This window comes from Ictidomys tridecemlineatus, chromosome 2, assembly GCF_052094955.1.
Source record: "Ictidomys tridecemlineatus isolate mIctTri1 chromosome 2, mIctTri1.hap1, whole genome shotgun sequence".
NCBI lineage: Eukaryota > Metazoa > Chordata > Mammalia > Rodentia > Sciuridae > Ictidomys > Ictidomys tridecemlineatus.
In genome coordinates this window covers 71,390,593-71,406,902 of record NC_135478.1, presented here as the reverse complement: position 1 = coordinate 71,406,902, position 16,310 = coordinate 71,390,593, and the positions used below count along the sequence as shown (strand labels likewise).

Genomic DNA, 16,310 nt, shown 5'->3' with positions numbered 1-16,310 from the left:
GTGCTTGACTGACCTTGCCCTGACCCATGACTACAACTTCACTGCTGCTGACTCCAGTTCCTAACTCATAAGTGTGTGGAGGGACCCTGTTCCTCCTGCCCTCAGCCCTTATCTGCTTCTCATCTGACCCATCTAACATTGTACATTTCACAGTGGCCAAGCTGACTGCACCCCAATCCTCAAGGGTGCCACTGTTGATCATATTATTATCTAACTCTACCTCTGCCATTTGGAAATACTTTTTCTAGTTGCTCACTGACTGGGTACACTGTGATATGGATACTCTCTTCCAGGGGACTTTGGTTCTGCTCAAGAGAAGACTCTTCTAGCACAGCAATGTTGACACTTGCAGGGGGGTCACTTGTGTACTGGGGGCTGTTGAATATGATTTTTGGTCTCTATCTCCTATTAAAGTACTGTGTCCCCAGTTGTTACAAACAAATGCTTCTTGGGTAATGTACCAACAAAAATGTGGAAAAAAACAAAAACAAATGCTCCTTGGAGAACAGAATCACAGGTCTTGGGAAGCATGCTTTCCACTTTCTACCTTTGTTTTTTTGGTTCATGTGGCTCTAAGGGGTGGCTTGCTAGAAAAGAAGGACCTCTGGCAGTACTTATACCACTGCTCACTCATCACTGTCTGGGAGGCAAGGAGGCTGCACATTTATGTGTGGCAGGCACCATGGGGACAGAACAGAGTAGGTGAGACAGGCTGGCCAGGATGTGTCTGAGTTCTATTGTTGCTTTCTAGTAGCTAGCTCCTGGGTACCTTCTGTTTGGTTGTAGAGTTTCTGCAGGGGACCTATCAGCTTTTAGAAAGAATCTTGAGCACTATCACTGAGGGCTAGATGTCATAGCAAGTGGTTCTTCTTTTCTTTCTTTCTTTCTTTCTTTTTTTTTTTTTTTTTGGTACTAGGGCTTAGACTCAAGGGCACTTGACCACTGAGCCTCAACCCCATCCCTATTTTGTATTTTATTCAGAGACAGGTCCATTGAGTTGCTTTTGCTGAGGCAGTTTTTAACTTGTGATCCTCCAGCCTCTTGAGCTGCTGGGATTAGAGGCGTGTGCCACCATGTCCTGCTAAGTGCTCACTGTTTTGTTTCTTTTTTGTGGTGCTGGGGATCAAACCCAGAGTCTCATGCGCACTAAGACAAGTGCTTCTTCACCAAAGAAAAAATGCAAATGGTCAACAAATACATAAAAAGATGTCCAACATCTCCAGTAATTAGAGAAATGCAAATTAAAACTAGGCTGAGATTTCATTTCAGAATGGCAACAATAAATAAACAACAATATTGCAAATTGGTGCAATCACTCTGGAAAGCAGTATGGAGATTCTTCAGAAAACTTGGAATAGAATCTCCATTTGACCCAGTTATCTCATTCCTCGGTATATACCCAAAGGACTTAAGTTCAGCATATAGTGACACAGCCACATCAACTGTTTATAGCAGCTCAATTCATAATAGCTAAGCTACAGAACCAACCTAGGTACACTTCAACAGATTAATGTATGAAGAATATTATTCAGCCATAAAAATAATGACTTTATAACTTTTGCTGGTAAATGGATGGATATGGAAGACTATCATGCTAAGTGCAATAAGCCAATTCCAAAAAAACAAAGGTCGAATGTTCTCTCTGATATGTGGATGCTAACAGAAAACGGGTTGGGGGAGAGAACAGAAGTTCAGTGGATTAGACAAAGGGAACAAAGGAAAGTTAAGGGGATAGAAATAGGAAAGACAATAGAATGAATCAGACATAATATCCCTATATTCATATATGAATACACCACAATGGAACTCCACATCATGTACAATCACAAGAATGGGACCCAAATTAGAATAAGTTATACACCAAGAATTCATGTCACGATATACTCTACTGTCCTGTATATCTAAAAACAACAAATAAAATTTAAAAAAGAAAGTAAGTAAGGTCAGATTGTAAAATGAACATGAAACCAGTGAGAGGTGAGATAGAGGAAGCACAAGGGATAAAATAACTAGTAATGGAGGGCCTTAGAAGTCAAGGTAGTTTTAAATTTATCTTTATAGTAGTGGAAAGCATTTGAAAGAAAATTATTATATTTTAGAAAGATCATTCTGACAACAAGAAAAATGTTTTCTCAGAATATAAACTATGATCAATTATAAAAGAACTATGGTGAGTCAAAATAGTTATTTTTTTTTAGTTGTTGATGGACCATTATCTTATTTATTTACTTACTTGTGGTGCTGAGAATTGAACCCAGTGCCTCATAACTGCTAGGCAAGCATTCTACCACTGAGCCACAACCCCAGCCCCAGTAGCTGGGTTTTTAAAAAATTAGACATGAAACAGAACAGAGTATATTTTACAAAAGAGCATAAGAAATCTTGTTTTGCTGGGCATGGTGGTATACACTTGCAATCCTAGCAGTTTGGGAGGACGAGGCAGGAGGATTGAAAGTTCAAATCGAGCCTCAGCAACTTAGCAAGGCCCTAAGCACTTAGTGAGACCCTGTCTCAAAAATAAAAAATAAAAAGACTGGGGGTGTGGTTTGGTATTTAAGCATTATGGAAAGCAGTATGGAGATCCCGCTGTCCCCACCCCCACCCCCCCCCCCAAAAAAAAAAAAACAAGTGCTCTACCTCTGAGCTATATCCCTAGCTCAGGGCTAAATATCATGAAACAATCTAAAACACTGGAGATGACAACTTAGGATGAAGCTCAACATGATCCTGACATCAAGGATCACATGCCTTAATAGAGTCAGAGCTCAGGTGCCATGAAAACAAATGCCTGGGCAAGTGGTGGATACTGTCTGAGTACACTGGGAAAATGCTAAGGAGTACCCAAGGACAACTCTGAGGAGTAAGATCCTTAGTCAAGCTTACCACCTGCTAGGTTGCTCCCAGGGTTTCCTGGCACACAGAACCCTTGGAAATAATTTCATCTACATAACACATCACCCTAAAGGCCTGCTTGTGCAACTCCACTTTGCCCTGCTGGGGAGATGTTCAGGCCAACCAGAGGATGGCAATGCCTTCAGGGTGTTGGCAATCCCTTGAGGTAGTCCAGCCTGATTAGCAGGTGCCTGGACTTAGAGTTTGAGAGAGGTTCTGAACCACCTCTCGTTGGAAAAAAACAAATGTTTTGAATTTAATTTTAATTTAGGTTTAATTTCTCAAATTTTGATAAGTAGAAAGCAACAACACAACAAAAAGAATCCTACCATACTGTGTTTGGGCTGCTGGAAATGAATCAACTCCATAAGACTCTGCAAGAACCTTTAATCCAAATAATTTCTAAGAGGTTCTAGATTCTTCTTAATTCTCATCCCATGCTCTAAAACTGAGTTCCTTCACCCCCGACAAGGATCTCCTGGTGAAGTTCAGGCCCCGGTCTCTGGGAGAGGTCTGAAGTGTGAACCCTTTAATCCCCAATCCATAAAGCATCAGTGAGGTGGCCAGGGCAAATGAGGGAGGGAATAGTTGTGTGTGGTGACCAACCTTATAGAGATGGTCCTTCTTGCAGAGTTCCACACTCTGGGCCCACCGATTGTTGCACTTGTAAAGATAGGCTGCGATGCGCCTAAATTCGATCATCTGGTGCTTCTCTAGCCGTTGAGCCAGGCTGATGTTGTCAAAGTTGTCATAGGCATCGATAGATGCTCTCAAGCCCTAGGAAGACAGCTTTTTCATGAGAGAGGAGACACTGTGACACAGGCAGCCTGCACAGTGAGCAGGCACCAGGAATTACTTTGTGGTGGTTGCTGCTACCATAGCCTGAGAAAGGTCCCTGCCCATATATCCACTGGTGCCTGATGGGGCCCCCACACCCTCAACCTGCTATGAGAACAGACTGGCAGGTGCAGGGAGAAGCCCACTGGCTCCTGAGCTGCTTCTTCCATACCAACCTGATAATCTTCCTCTTCAGTCAGCAGATGGTTGAGTGCTTCATTCACATTTTTGTTGTTGTGGTTCTGAACTGAACACAGGTAAGGCTTCACTAGGGGCAACTGGCCTGCCTGATAAGTTGGAGAAAATGGTTGAGACACTCAGCCGTACTGTACTCATCACAGAGACCTTGTAAGGGGTTGCCTGGGACATACTGATGAAGTGTAAGTGGGTGTGGGCTCTGCAGAGCCAGAGAGCACGTTCTTAACAACTAGGATCAACAGGCCCATACATACACAAAGAGATCATTGGGTTACTCAGTCAATACTATTTCATCTGTGGACACAGGTTTGGAATGCAAGCCTGTGTCTGAAACCTAAAGCAGTTTGATAAATGGAATTTTGAAATTGGTTGGGGATCAATTTCAAAACTTATTTACCCTTTAGACAGCCTAGGCAGAGCTAGCTCAATATAATTATTTAGCTAGCTCTGAATATTTATTTCTCATAATTTTTATAAGTGGCATGTTCCCTATTTCTCTCAAATTACTAGAGAAATTGTTGTTGTTATTGTTATTTCAGTACTTGGGATTGAACCCAGGGTCTCACATGTGCTAGACAGATGCTCTACCACTAAGCTACATCCCCAGCACTCTTCTCTGGATAATGGGATTTAGCCAACTCACCTTTGAAAAAAAACTGACTGTCCGGGTATGGTCCAGCCGGGGTGAGAGCACCAACAGCAGGTCATTAATGAGCAGAGGCTTATAGTCCAAATAGAACTGTAGGGCTTTATAATAGAGCTCAATGTTGGCAACCTAGGGAGGGGGACAGCCCAAGGTCATTCCCTGCCCTGCCTCCCAATATCCTGGTCCACTGTGCCGCCTTCTGTTTTTTAATCAAATGTCACTTGACTATTGAGGCCTGTCATGACACCCCTAGGACCGAACTGCCTCAGATCTACCAACTCCCATCTCTGCAGTACTATTCTATTTAGTACTTGCCATTTGATACTCTGCATTCTTGTTTCCTGCCTTACTCAAGCACCTATGCAATTACCTGACACAGGTCTGGTACTCAACCAATAGTTGTTAAGTGCATGAAAGAAGTATAATAAGATGAAATAAACTTAGACATAAAAAACAAGCAACAAGGGCTGGGGATGTGGCTGAAGTGGTAGCGCGTTTGCCTAGCATGCGTGTAGCCCGGGTTTGATCCTCAGCACCACATACAAACAAAGATGTTGTGTCTGCCGAAAACTTAAAAATAAATATTAACATTCTCTCTCTCTCTAAAAAAAAAAAAAACAAGCAACAAAATTCTTTTATTCAATCAGATGCCCTCAGCTCTTCCTGAGCTATAAGTAAGCCAGTAGCATGTCTTATTACATCTCCAGTACTTTTGAGCTGGATGGTGTGTCACTCAGACCTTGGGTGAGCCTTGGGAAGACTCTGCACCACCAGGAAGGCTTGTCTTTCCAGACTTCAAGGTCTGGCCAGGCTTCTGTGTCTCTTGGCTCTTCCCCACTGGTCACTTGCTACTCTCCTGCTGGCTGGCATCATTCAATGACTTGAGAACTACAGCAGTGATGTCCATGGCCTGCATATAGCTCTACTACTCAGAAAGCAAGGTAATTCTTATGCTCCACAAGGGTATGAGCCAAGCCAGCAAGATGAACATATCTGTGTGAGTGAAAAGGGATCTGAGGGTATACATGGGGTGTGACCAGAGCTATAGCTACACTGGGGGCAGGGTGAACACTATGGAAGCCTCTAGAAATGAAGGGTTTAAGTGACTGAGCAGCTATGTGGGGCCTAGAGGGGAAGCCCCTTTATGTTTACAGACAACTTCAGCCTCTCTTTCTTTTCCTCCTCTGACCTTTCCCTCTTATGTTAGAGCACTTGCTGTCACCAGGTTCCAACATTTCTAATACCAGCCTCATAGATGCAGAGCAGTTACCAAGCATTGTTGCAGAGCTTTTCCTGTGTACTGGCTGGCCCCCAACAGCTCTGGAACTTGTCATCCTTCCAGGCTGGCCCTTTCACTCAGAAGCACAGAGGCCAGATCAGAGGGGTCTCATCTAGTCATCTAATAAGCAGAAGGAGTGCCAGAGATGTCACAAATCCTGGACATCATCTCTACTGTGCCTCAGATCCCCAGTGGGATGGGGCACTATTTCTGTTTTGTAGAAAAGAAAACAAAGGCTTAGAAATTTTGTCATGAATTCCAGGATGATTGGCTGGTGTGCTCTAGGGTCTTAATGACAGTATTCATTATTTGTAAAAAGCATCTAATGTATGCAGCATCTACTGTATACTGACCCCTTTATGGGGAGAAATCACTATGTTCATTTCATCAATGGGATAATTCAGGTCCACAACAATGATATTTCTTTTTTTTTTGGGGGGGGTGTACCAGGGATTGAACTCAGGGGTACTCGACCACTGAGCCACATTCCCAGTCCTATTTTATATTTTATTTAGAAACAGGGTGTCATGAGTTGCTAAGCACCTCGCCATTGCTGAGGCTGGCTTTGAACTTGTGATCTTCCTGTCTCTGCTTCCCAAAGCTACTGGGATTACAGGCTTGTGCCACCGTACCCAGCTTCTTCTTCTTCTTCTTCTTCTTCTTCTTCTTCTTCTTCTTCTTCTTCTTCTTCTTTTTTAGTTGTAGATCAACACAATAAATTTACTTATTTATTTTTTATGTGGTGCTGAGGATCGAAACCAGTGCCTCACATGTGCCAGGCAAGTGCTCTACCACTGAGCTACATCCACAGCCTCAACATTTCTTTTTTCTTTTCTTTTTAAAAAATTTATATATATTTTAGTTGTCAAAAGATCTTTTGTTTTATTAATTTATTTATATACGGCACTGAGGATTGAACCAAGGGCCTCTCTCAAGCCAGACAAGCATTCTACCACTGAACCACAACCCCCCATTTCATTTTCTTTAAAAATTTTTTTTAGTTGTAGATGAACATAATACCTTTATTTATTTTTATGTGGTGCTAAGCATTGAACCCAGTGCCTCACACATGCTAGGCAAGTGCTCTACCACTGAGCTATAACAATAATGATATTTCTGTTTCACAGTTAAGTTAGTGAATGGTGGAAACAGAATGCCAACCCTATATATGTCAACAAGTTCCCTACTTGGCCTGCCACTGCCTAGCCAGGTGCCACACAGACTCAACAGCATACCCTCTTCATATGCTCAGAATGAAGACTAAATGTTACCCTTTTATTGGGTCCCTACACAGTATGTGTCCTCTTCCTCTAACTGGGGATGATGTCTCTGTATCTCCTGTCCTTTACATATGAGCTGATGTGACATGTCTCTTATACATCAGAGTATGGCAGAAGCTTTTGTGTATCATCACACAAAGAAAAGCCTTGACTGTCAGCCCTACAGGTGGCAGATGAGAGAGATTGCTTTCCTGCTTAATAGGCCTCATCTGTTCTACACTGTTATGTACACTAAGACACAGAAAGGACTTCCGCTTCAAGTTGTTTTTAAAATGCACCCTGGTATCTAAGAAGTTAATCTTTGTATAAGTACAAAGAATTGATTAGGTGTGGATTTTCCATCATGTTGACATATCTGCCTGGGATGGACCATAGCAATGGGTGACCTGCTTGTCCTCTACTAGAAACCTGAAGAATGTACTCAGGGTGAGATACCCTACCAGAGGTCACCAACTTCATATGCTATGCTACCCTACCCTACATACAAGATAACATGGATATCCTCCTCCACCAAGAACCTAACATGTGGCTTAGTGTTTGACCTTGTTGATGATTCTTCCTTTAGACAGTTCCCAGGAGGCACAAAGACCTCACTTGGCAGCCATCTTGCCACCCATGCCCACCACAGATAGCTGCCTATTGAAAAGAAGGTGCATGAGAGAGGCAATAGCTGTGAGGGGCTGCTGTGCCATCCTGCTCCTTAATCCAAGAATGGAAAGACTAAGATGAAGTTAGGATGCTTCCTTTTGCTGACAGATAGTAGAGGGGAGAGGGTAGTGAGCCAATTATTTACTCCAAAACACTGGGGCAAAATGGAGATGCTCAGTGCAAAAGGCCTGGGGACTTGCTGGATATGGTGGTATATGCCTGTAATCCCAGCTACTTGGGAGGCTGAGACAGGAGAATTGAAAGTTCAAGGCCATCCTGGATAATTAAGACCCCGCCTCAAGTTAAGAAAGAAAAGAAAAAAGTTTTGGGGGTTTCATGGGCTCAGTAGTAAAAGATGTGTGTGAGGCTCTGGATTCTATCCCCACTAAAATACTGTGTGTGCACACACACGACTGATGATGGTCAATTTCATCCCTTTTATCCTCTTCTCCTAACTTGTGGGCAGAGCCAAGCAGAGAAAGAGAGGTCCTGGAGTTAGATCTACTCAGAAACCAGAAATGTGTAATAATAGCTTGTTTGATGCTAACACCCAAACATGATAACTCCTGACAGCTGTGGTGGCTGGTAAGAGAAGTTCTGAGACCTTGTTTAGCTTAATGAGGTTGTAGGACCACCCTGGGATGGTCCCTCCACTAAGGGCATTTCCTGTGCCTCTAACAGGGCTGGCAGAAAAAACATAAAAAAAAAATAGAAAATGGAGGCTGACAAGGTGTGAAGCAGAGCCCCGAGTTGACAGAGCAGAAAAACGAGTAGATTAAGGTCTGTATACTGACTTGACCCTGTCTACAGCCCAGCTGGGTGGCCCTAGCCTGTAATCTGTCCTTCCTGAGCATCAGTTCCCTTCATGTAGATGGAATTACCACCATTCACCCAGATGATGGTGCAATGCACATGTAACAAACACACATAGGTGGGGTGGGCTGGGGGGCATACTCTGGTGTCCACATACCCTCTCCCCACTTTCAATTCTCCTGTCTCAGGGCCTGGCAGAGGCAAGTAGTTGCCAGAGCTCTGTAACCCACTTACCTTGGCAATGAAGTCCTTGAACTGACCTTCTTTCCAAGATTCAATGGGGTGACTCATCATGGTGAGAACAGCATTGTCATATTCCTCATACTTGTCATAGAGGAACACCAGCTCTGCCCAGAGATGTGCCTGCTCTGCGGCCTTCAGCACCTGAATGGGGAGGGCATGGCAGGGATCAATTTGAACTACTCAAAGATGTGACCAGAACTATGGGAAGGACACAGATACCTTTGGGATGTTGACACGGGACCAGAAGAGCTCCAGGTGCTCTGGCATCTTCTGAGGCTTGAATTTGGAGTACAAAATGGCCAGCTCAGTGAACATGCCCATGTGGGCCCTCTCCAGGCCCAGGGCTGCTTCTAGTAGGGACATGAGCTCCTCAAAGTATCCTCGATCCTGGCAGATCAATAGCCACACATGGGTCAGAGGTATTACATACCTGCCTGCAGACACCCTCCATCCACAGTCCATACCAAAGTGTGGTCCATGCCAAGTGCGATAACTGTGTGATATCACTGAGGTACTAGTACAAACTACATCATTTTACTTAGCAACTGTCTGGGTCATGTAACAATTACCAATCTTTAGATGCAGACCACCTCACTATAATTCTCAAGTTTAAGTTCAAATTAGGGTTACCATTTTAATGAAAAGAATTATGAAAAAAAACCAGAAATGGGGATAACAGGATCTGAGAATGATTCTTTGTAATCTCTCTACACAATGTACTTTGTGTGTGTGTGTGTGTGTGTGTGTGTGTGTGTGTGTTTGAGACAATGTCTCACTAAGTTGCCCAGCTTGGCTTCAAATTTATGATCCTCCTGCCTCAGCCTTCCAAGTAGCTGGGTGGGATTACAGGTGTAATCCAGCATGTGTACTCCTGACTACAACAAGTCAACTCCGCTCTCCATTCAGAAGAGCAACCCACTGTTCTCTCAGTCATGTGACTATGTCTTTAATTATGATGGCTATCCCTTTGCATTCAGCCCCAACTCCCTCTGCCATCCTCCCAGACAAGACCAGACAAGATCAGTCTGGAGCATCTGGAGTACTGGAGAAACACCCCTTCATCCAGACAACACATGTTGTCTCCCTGTACATCAATAACCACAGACCTGGAAAGGATTCATACTTGAGGCAACTCTTACCTCTCCTCCACCCTAGGACACCCTCCATGACCACTCTCAAAGATATCCTTCCTTGATAGTGGCACCCATAGTTATACTCTATAGGTACCCTGCCTGTATCTCATCTAGCATCTACCAACTGCTACAGGCCCTACCGTTTGCACATCAAGGCCACTGCTCCAGCAACTTTCTCCTTTCTCTTCTGCATTAACTCTCCTTTACACAACTGTCTTCCAGCAAACATCCTGCTAATTGTCCTGTCCTAAAACATTTGTATTTTGAAACTTTGTCCCCTGCCAAATACCACCTCGATTTCTACTCTCTTGCAGCAAAATCTATTCAAAAGACTTGTTCCGGTCTCTCCTGGCTCTTTTTAGCATCTCTAGTCAGGTCTTATCTTATTCCTAGGATTCAAGGTGACCAGTGACCTCCTAGCTCAGCTTCCTAGTCTGTCTGTTCTCCTTGAGCTGGCCAGAGGCCCCTCCAGACTACTTTTTACTCAGTAAGTGGGGAATGAGGCTCAAGTCCCAGGGAAGTTGTAATTGCTTGAACAAAGTCTGCCTTCACTATAACCACACCTGGTGTGACCGGACATCTCTAGTAACCCCACCAGTGGACCCAACTCAACAAGGGGATGGCGCCTACTAACCACTCGACAGCAGAGTTTATCTACAATGTGAACACTGACTTGCCTGCCAAGGGTCACAAGGGTCACCTCTGTCTTGTGGTCCCCTTCTTGAATGTACCTGTCCCTCAGGCATCAGATAATCTCAACCCCTATGGGTTGCACACATAGTGGCTGTGCCACAACCTGCCTAGTACTCCATGTCCAATATTCCATGGGGCATCCCATTGTGCAAGCCACTGTCTGGGCTTTAAAAAACCCCAGGACACAAAAGAAGAGAAAGGACATAAGAAATTTAGTGGGACATCAACCAGCATGAGGCCCAAGTGGGCTAACAAGCCACTCTGAACTTCATACACCAAAAATGGAACTGCACATTATTTAGAGTGTTAGGTATCACTCATCATCAGCATCCCTTGCAGGGATACTCTGGCTAGAGTTGACTCATCTATGCTGCCTTACCTGGTAATAGTATATTAACTCCTCTAGCTCATCTGCATGAATGATGATGTGAAGGCTACACAGCTGTGCAAGGCGGAACTCTTGCCCATCCACACAGGCAAAGCATACCTAGGGGAAGGTCAGCGTGAGCATTTCCAAGACAAGACCTGGCACTACAACAGTTGCATTCAACTTGAAATGCAGAAATTCTAGTGAAGGGTCTTTTTTAAGCAAATGGAAGGTTCTGAACAATATTTCTGTAAAATGACCTGAATAAGACTGAGAGGAAAAAAAATTACATCAACAATCTGTAGGCCAAGGGGTGTTCTGGACTATAGAAGCAGAAGAGCTCATGGCGTTACTGCCCAAGTCCTGAGATGTAGAGATTTGTTTAGGTGATAGTTATGCTGGAATTTCAGGTATGTACAGCTCAAGAATAATTATTATCTGAGTGCTATCTGTAGGGAGTTGCTTGCTATAATAATTTAACTATAAAACTGTTCTATGCACTGTACTGTATGTATACTTTAGGATAATAAGAATTAAGTCAAGGATGCCCTTGTGCAGAGGGGCTCTTGAACTGTGCTACTTCTTTTTATTATTGTAGTTGTGTATGAACAGAATGGCTTTGTTTATTTTTATGCTATGCTAAGGATCAAAAGCAGTGCCTCACATGTGCCACGCAAATCCTCTGCTACTGAGTTACAGCCCCAGCCTGAGCTCTGTTTCTTTAGAGGACTGACTGAATAACTCTGTACTAAAACTAGAAATGGGCTTGCTATGGTTTCCCTACTTCCCTTATCTTCTGAAGACAGCACATGTTCTCATGGTAGATAAAGAAGAACATGCAAATGTAATAATCATAGAACCCAATTGTTAACTTGAAATAATCTTTGGCCCATTATTTTCTAGTGTGATATATACACTTAGTACCCTACTAAATCTATTATGCACCCAATGGAATTACATTGTACACTCTGCTCAACAACACATTTCTCGTGTTATTGGAAACATCTTTTCCCATGACTGGGGTTTGAACTCAGGGAAATGCTACCATTGAGCTTCACCCCCAGTCGTTTATTTTATTTTATTTTGAGACAGAGTCTTACTAAGCTGCCAAGGCTGACCTCAAACTTGCAAACTTCCTACCTTGGCTTCCAGAGTAGCTTGGATTACAGGCATGTACCACCACATTTAGTTCTGCTTATTCATTTTGAATAGCAAAATAGAGTCACAACATATATACTACTTAACCAAGGCCTTGATATTGGACATTGAGGTTGATTTTAATCTTTTATTAAGCAATGCTTCAGAGATTAACTGAAGTTTATCTCTTTCACGTCTCTTTACAAAGTTTTGTCTACTTAAAGATGATTCTGATATTAACAGCATCTCAAGACAACTTGCCCTACCAATTTGCCAAGAAAGACTAAGAATGTCACTACTAATGTGGTACCAAGAATTCAAAAAGTGTCATAATATACTTATAACACTGAAATGTCATACTATTAAGATGCTTCTGGGGACTGATTGGTCTAAGATGGAGTTCTTCAGGGACTTTTGCTTCCCACCATAAATGCTAGCTTATGAATTTCTCTGAGCTGTCCCAGAGGACTGAAATTCTCTTTTGAACAGGAGGCAGTACCCAAACTCATCCTACTTGGTAGAACAGTGTGGAGTATAACAGGAAGGACAAGGAGAGAATGCTTGTCAGACTAACATTCTTCTGGAGACTTCCAACAGCTTACCTCTTTCCATGTCTCAGTGTTGTTGGCCTTGTGGCTGCTGTCCACTGCTGCCTGATACTCACCTAGGTGGACCAAAGTGGAAGCCAGACGGGCAAAGTTAGAAATATTGTTATATAGCAGTTTGGCAGCCTCATACATCCCTTCCTCATAACAGCGGTCTCCAACCTGCAGATGATTGGGAATGTTACTAAGATGTTCTTATATGGAAAGATTTCCCCAGTTCCCTTACTCTCCCTGCCCCCATATTAGAAATTGAACCCAGGGCTTTGTGCATATTAAGCTACATCCTCAGACCCCCAGAATTGGTTTTTAAGTTCCTACATAAGGCAGAGTTATTTTTCTGTTTACTTCAGAGGTAAGTATCTTTCTTATCACCCAGAGCACTCAAAAGGTAAAAAAAAATCCTCCTAGTCCCTAGAAACCCTCCCTTTTCTCATGGGGCAGCCTCTGCCTGCGAGTTCCTATGTTACCATGTGTTCCAGCACCTCTCAGGCCCTGGATGTTACCTCCTACACCTGTACCCCACTGGCCTGGACTGAGGTATATTCGTTGCTGCTCCAGGCTCTTCCCTTCCTTGTTACTAAAAACTGCTGAGAAACTTGTGTCAGAATCACCCACTAGTCCTCATTCCTGCTGCCATTTATATATCCTCTTTGTTCCTTAATACATTCTTTGACTTCCTCTGTGCTGAGGATCTTGTCTTCCTCATGATAGCATCCAGTCACTTCCATGGCCATTCCCTAAACCTTATACAGTCACCCCGTGAACTCCTGTCACAGGTTCACACACTCTGCCCAGAACTGACTCCTGTCCAGCACACTGTCCCAAGCACTTCAGCTTCACTAGTCCAGTGACTCCACTAACTTCCCACTGTCCCTTCTGCCCTCCTTGACTGTGCCACCTTATGCTGGCAGCTTGTAGTTAAGTTTGTGGTTCTTGGCATTCACCTTCAACATTCTTAGTTGTTTTCCGTTCTGTGTAGAGCCAACTTTTTTCACATTCTACACTTGGGAATACTGAGCTACACAGAGAGAGCTGAAGCTCAAAGTGTTGATGGGTCTCCCTTGCTCCCTTCCTTCCTTCCTTTATTTATTTATTAATTCATTTTTGTGGTACTGGAAATTGAACCCAGAGGTGCTCTACCATAAGCTATATCCCCAGTCCTTTTTATTTCTGAGAATAGGGACTAAGTTGCTGAGGCTGACCTTAAACTCACAATTCTGATTATAGGCAAGTGCTATGGTGCACAGCCTACAGGTCTCTTTGAATTCATGACCATGAAACTCAGACAAATTCATAATACTATAACTCTCCTTCCTTCCATGTCTTTTCTCTTGGTCAATCACTTCATATCTTCTCTTCTCAAACCTCCACAGTTCCTCAGTGGAGCCAGTTCCTGGCTTCCTATTTTCTGAAAAAACAGAAATCATCAGAAGAGCCCTGCTGCAGTACCATGCCTATGGCTATCCACCTCACATGCCACCACAACCTCATCTGCCATCACAACTGATGCACTTGACTCCTGACCTCTTCTGCTCCTCATCAGGGTCCCAAGGTCCCAGAAACCCGCATCAGTATCAACTTCTATAAAAAACAACTCCTGTGAGTTAAAGGAACCACCGTTCCTTTCCCTAACTTGAAAGAAAACAAATCCTACTCATTTGGCCTTACCTTATTGGATGGCTGCCATTGTTTCTAACCTTCAGAACAACATTTTTCAGGAGAGCTGTCTACATGTCTAATCCCCTCAGTCTCTTGTCCCTGACTCTGTGACAGGGACATTGACGCCCCAGAAAATGGTCCTGTTCCTCTGGCCACTTTTCATTCTACTTCTCCCTGCTGCTAGGTTTTGAGGTGTCCTAACCTCTGCTGTGGTCCATTGCACCTCACACCAAACCCCCACTGCCATGCTCTCCTACAGGCAGTGACTTTGAATATTGTTTGTGTACTGCAGGCTGCCACATGTACATCTTTGGTCTGGACTTCTAATGAATCTAACTCTTCCAGCCAGCTATACAGATCCATGTGGCATCTAGTAGAGATCAGATTATTCAAACAGGAGCGCTCACTTTCCCAAGGCAGTCTTCATACTGCTTGCCTCAGAAAGCACAAGCCCTTATGCTACCCAAACTCGGACTCATCCTTGCTTTATTCTTCTCACACCAAGTTGTTGGCAAATCCTGTCAACTCTTCCTCTGAGACATATCCAGAGATGAAATATGCTTTGCCACTCACTTTGACCACATTCTGGGTGCTGTCACCATCAACTCCTGTTAGCATTCTATCTAGAGCAGATCGTGTGCCTCCTTTGCTTGAAATCTGTCACTCTCACACAGAGGAAAGCCAGAGACCCAACTTGCAGAGGCCAAAAAATGCTTCCCTACTGTGTCTGCTGATTTGGCTCTAAGGTTCCAGTCACCCTGACCATCTTCATACTGCTACTGCACATACCCAAACACTCCATGAGAGATCCCTGAACTTACCCTCCTCTGTGCTCTAACCCCCCTTTCTCACCACCACAAAGGGATGATGTCTCAGCCCCTACCAAAGGAACCTAACACTAGAATACCCATCCAGCTGCCCCACCTCATTTTCCCTTTTATACTTATCATTTAATATATAATAATGTATTTTTTATACATTTATTTATTTATTTTTATGTGGTGCTGAGGATGGAACCCAGGGCCTCACATATGCGAGCACTCTACCACTGAGCCACAACTCCAGACCTATAATAATGTCTTAATGGGAGCAGAAATTTGATTATTATTTTCATTGTTTCATTTACAGCTCTGTGCCCTGGCACAGAGCAAAAAGTCAATAACAGTATGTTGAATAAATATTTTCCTTTGTGCTTTCTTCTACTGCATACATGCTTAAAAACTCCCTTTTAATGCAAAGATTCAAATAAATATTTTAAAAATTTTTATCAAGGAACATACTTTTCCTTTTCAATATTTCATATGGATTGTTATTTTGGATATAGAATTATATGATGAACTTCAAATCCCTTTCAAAACATTAACCTAATTTTCAACAACTAGTTAGAATTTATTTTGAAATTTAAAGTCTACTTTTGTGTTATTTCAATGAACTATGTACAATCTTTCAAGAAAAGGACTATACCCAAAGGACCTAAAAATAGCATATTACAGGGACACAGCCACATCAATGTTTATAGCAGCACAATTCACAATAGCTAAACTGTGGAGCCAACCTAGATGTCCTTCACTGGATGAATGGATAAAAAAAAAGTGGCATTTATACACAATGGAATATTACTCAGCAATAAAAAAGAATAAGATCATGACATTTGTAGGGAAATGGATGGCATTATAGAAGATTATGCTAAGTGAAGTTAGCCAATCCCTAAAAAACAAATGTGTGATGTCTTCTCTGATATAAGGGGGGTGACTCAAAAAGGGGTTGGGAGGGAGAACAAGAAAGGAAGATTACCTCTAGATAGGGAATAGGGGTGGGAGGGAAAGGGAGGGAGAAGGGGAATAGCATGGATGGTGAAAGGAGACTCTCATCATTATACA

At 43.0% G+C, this 16,310-nt stretch overlaps 1 protein-coding gene across 6 annotated transcripts in view; it reads right to left on the bottom strand.

Annotated features, from left to right (window-relative positions):
- The window catches only part of Cltcl1 (clathrin heavy chain like 1), a 94,391-nt gene that overhangs the window by 5,798 nt on the left and 72,283 nt on the right, over window positions 1–16,310 (bottom strand). For 4 of the 6 annotated variants that reach the window (XR_005736097.2, XM_078038771.1, XM_021732691.3 and 1 more), the window contains 7 exons: window positions 12,769–12,933; window positions 11,042–11,149; window positions 9,056–9,223; window positions 8,828–8,977; window positions 4,571–4,702; window positions 3,906–4,016; window positions 3,499–3,669 (listed from right to left, as the gene is read on the bottom strand). Coding sequence is in view for 5 of the 6 variants with exons in the window: in XM_078038771.1 (XP_077894897.1) it covers window positions 3,499–3,669; window positions 3,906–4,016; window positions 4,571–4,702; window positions 8,828–8,977; window positions 9,056–9,223; window positions 11,042–11,149; window positions 12,769–12,933 (1,005 nt within the window). In the remaining variant the exon portion in view is untranslated. The remainder of the gene's footprint in view (window positions 1–3,498; window positions 3,670–3,905; window positions 4,017–4,570; window positions 4,703–8,827; window positions 8,978–9,055; window positions 9,224–11,041; window positions 11,150–12,768; window positions 12,934–16,310) is intronic. The other 2 variants (XM_078038772.1, XM_040291035.2) reach the window with 2 other exon arrangements.